Source organism: Arachis ipaensis, chromosome B05 (assembly GCF_000816755.2).
Source record: "Arachis ipaensis cultivar K30076 chromosome B05, Araip1.1, whole genome shotgun sequence".
NCBI lineage: Eukaryota > Viridiplantae > Streptophyta > Magnoliopsida > Fabales > Fabaceae > Arachis > Arachis ipaensis.
This window is the reverse complement of record NC_029789.2, coordinates 146,767,737-146,770,079: the sequence shown is the minus strand read 5'-3', so window position 1 is coordinate 146,770,079 and position 2,343 is coordinate 146,767,737. Positions and strand designations below refer to the sequence as shown.

The following is a 2,343-nucleotide window of genomic DNA, read 5'->3' as shown; positions in this document are numbered from 1 at the left end:
TTATATATATTTTTTATAATTAAAATTAACTATTAAAATTCATTAAAATAGTACAGTATGGGTACACTTGAAACTTCTCATAAGGTATATGAATTATGAAAGAATTTAAATGATGGCGTTGTATGTATGGTTATTGTGATAGTTGATGAGTGAGGTGGATTAAATAAATTTGGTGGCTAAGAATGTGTAGAAGTTTCTTGGGTGGCAAAAAGAGGCGTGTAACTCATATTACAAGGATCGCAGTTAAAAAGAGTTAGCAAGACCCTCACATAACGTACGTCACTCGGAGACAAATGCGGTAAACAAATCCTTTCACACGGAACTTTCTCGACATAAGACGTAACGCAGTACCTTCTCGCCCCTTCCTTTTTGTTTCCCACCCCTGACCCCCCTATCCTTCTCTCCATCTTTCTCTCTCTCCCCTTCATTCCCTCCTTTTATTATTATTATTCCCTCACATCGGAACCTTCTAGAATCACCTCTTTCTCTCTCTCTCATCCGACTCCTCCATGACTCCGCCTCCACCCACGCCGGTGGACACCTCCGATTCCCCCGCTACCGGCGGTGAGTCTCAGAGATCCATTCCGACTCCCTTTCTAACTAAGACCTACCAGCTCGTTGAGGACCAGTCCATTGATGACGTCATCTCCTGGAACGACGACGGATCCACCTTCATCGTCTGGAATCCTACCGTCTTCGCCAGAGACCTTCTCCCTAAGTATTTCAAGCACAACAATTTCTCCAGCTTTGTTCGCCAGCTCAACACCTATGTAATTCTTTTACTCCTTTCTTTTCTTTCTTTTAAAGATTCCTGTTATTGTTATTTTATTTCCTAAATCTTCTGGAATTTCATGTTTTTGTGCAGGGCTTTAGAAAAGTTGTACCTGATCGGTGGGAATTCTCCAACGACTGTTTCCGCCGGGGAGAGAAGCGCCTCCTCTGCGAGATTCAGCGCCGGAAGATCTCCACGCCGTCACCGTCGCCGTCTCCCACGGCTGCCGGGATTGCCACCGCCACCGTCGCGGTTCCTTCTCCGATGCCGTTGACCGCCATACCCACGGCGATGCCGATAATATCACCGTCTAACTCCGGCGACGAGCAGGTGATATCGTCGAGCTCTTCGCCGTCGCGAGCCCCGGCGGAGCTCCTCGACGAAAACGAGAGGCTACGGAAGGAGAACGTGCAGCTGACGAAGGAGCTCGCCGAGATGAGATCGCTTTGCAACAACATCTTCTCCCTGATGTCGAATTACGCCACCACCAACGCCGCCACAACTACCACCACAAACAACAGCAACAGCAACCAAATCAATGGAAGCGCCCAAGGAAGCAGAGATTCCGCTTTCACGGCAGTGAGGCCGCTAGATTTGATGCCGGTGAAGAGGAGTTCGAGCGGGGAACCGTGGACGGAAACGGCGACGGCGATGATGGTGGAGGAGATGAATCCTGGTAGTGGTGGTGGAGGAGAAGGGGAGGAGGATACGCTGTTGCGCCTTCATCAGCCTGGTTATGCGGACGTGAAATCGGAGCCGTTAGATTGCCAGAACCATCGCGATAATAGTAGTAATCAGGAGACCCCATGGCTGAATCAGTGCCACAGAGCGAATCAAAGAGTTTGCAATTGACAAGTGGCAGTGTGCAAGCTGTAGGGAGCATGTTAGATTTAGATACACGGTGGTGCAGAGAATCAGAGTCCGTGCACGCGGAGGCACACGTGATGAATCGGTCACGTGCGTCGTTTAACCGTATGGGACCGATTCCGAGAAGTTTCTCAGGGGGACGCATAAAAAGTCCGTCTCACTGTTCTCACTTCTCAGAAGAAAACAATACGTCTCGTCCTTTTCTTTTGTACCCTTTTTCTTTAGTTTCTATTTTATTTTTTTTTCAATTTTTTTTGGCATTATATATTTAAATTGGAACTTGGCCTGTAGATTTACCTCTGTTAGTGAGAATTTTACTTGTGGCTGTCAAACTTGGGAGATTCATAATCAATGTGAAGTTGTCAATATCCTGACAAAAAATAAAAAACCATGTGGATATATTGTAGTGGTAGAGTGGTAGTAAGTAGTGAAATGTTTCTATTTAGTAAATTTTGTGTGTTCCGCATAGGTAAAAGTAAGTCTTATCTTTTCAGTTTTCACGGATACGCATAGAATGTTTTTTGGTGTATGATGGAAGTATCAATCAAAATTAATTAAAAAGTCAGAAAATTGAAGGTAGTAATTAATTATGTGCTAATTTAATTCAGCGGTAAATTCAACTCCAAAAGGATTAACCGTTAAAAAAACGAACCAGTGAATGAGGGCAAAATGAGATACGAAATTAAAGGGGGGTGAAAAGGAAA

At 45.0% G+C, this 2,343-nt stretch overlaps 1 protein-coding gene across 1 annotated transcript; it reads left to right on the top strand.

Moving 5' to 3' along the window:
* Positions 180-2,027, top strand: LOC107644814 (heat stress transcription factor B-2b). Its single transcript, XM_016348740.2, has 2 exons — positions 180-770; positions 866-2,027. Exons 1-2 carry the CDS (start codon positions 510-512, stop codon positions 1,622-1,624), a joined length of 1,020 nt encoding a protein of 339 aa, XP_016204226.1. The 5' UTR covers positions 180-509; the 3' UTR covers positions 1,625-2,027.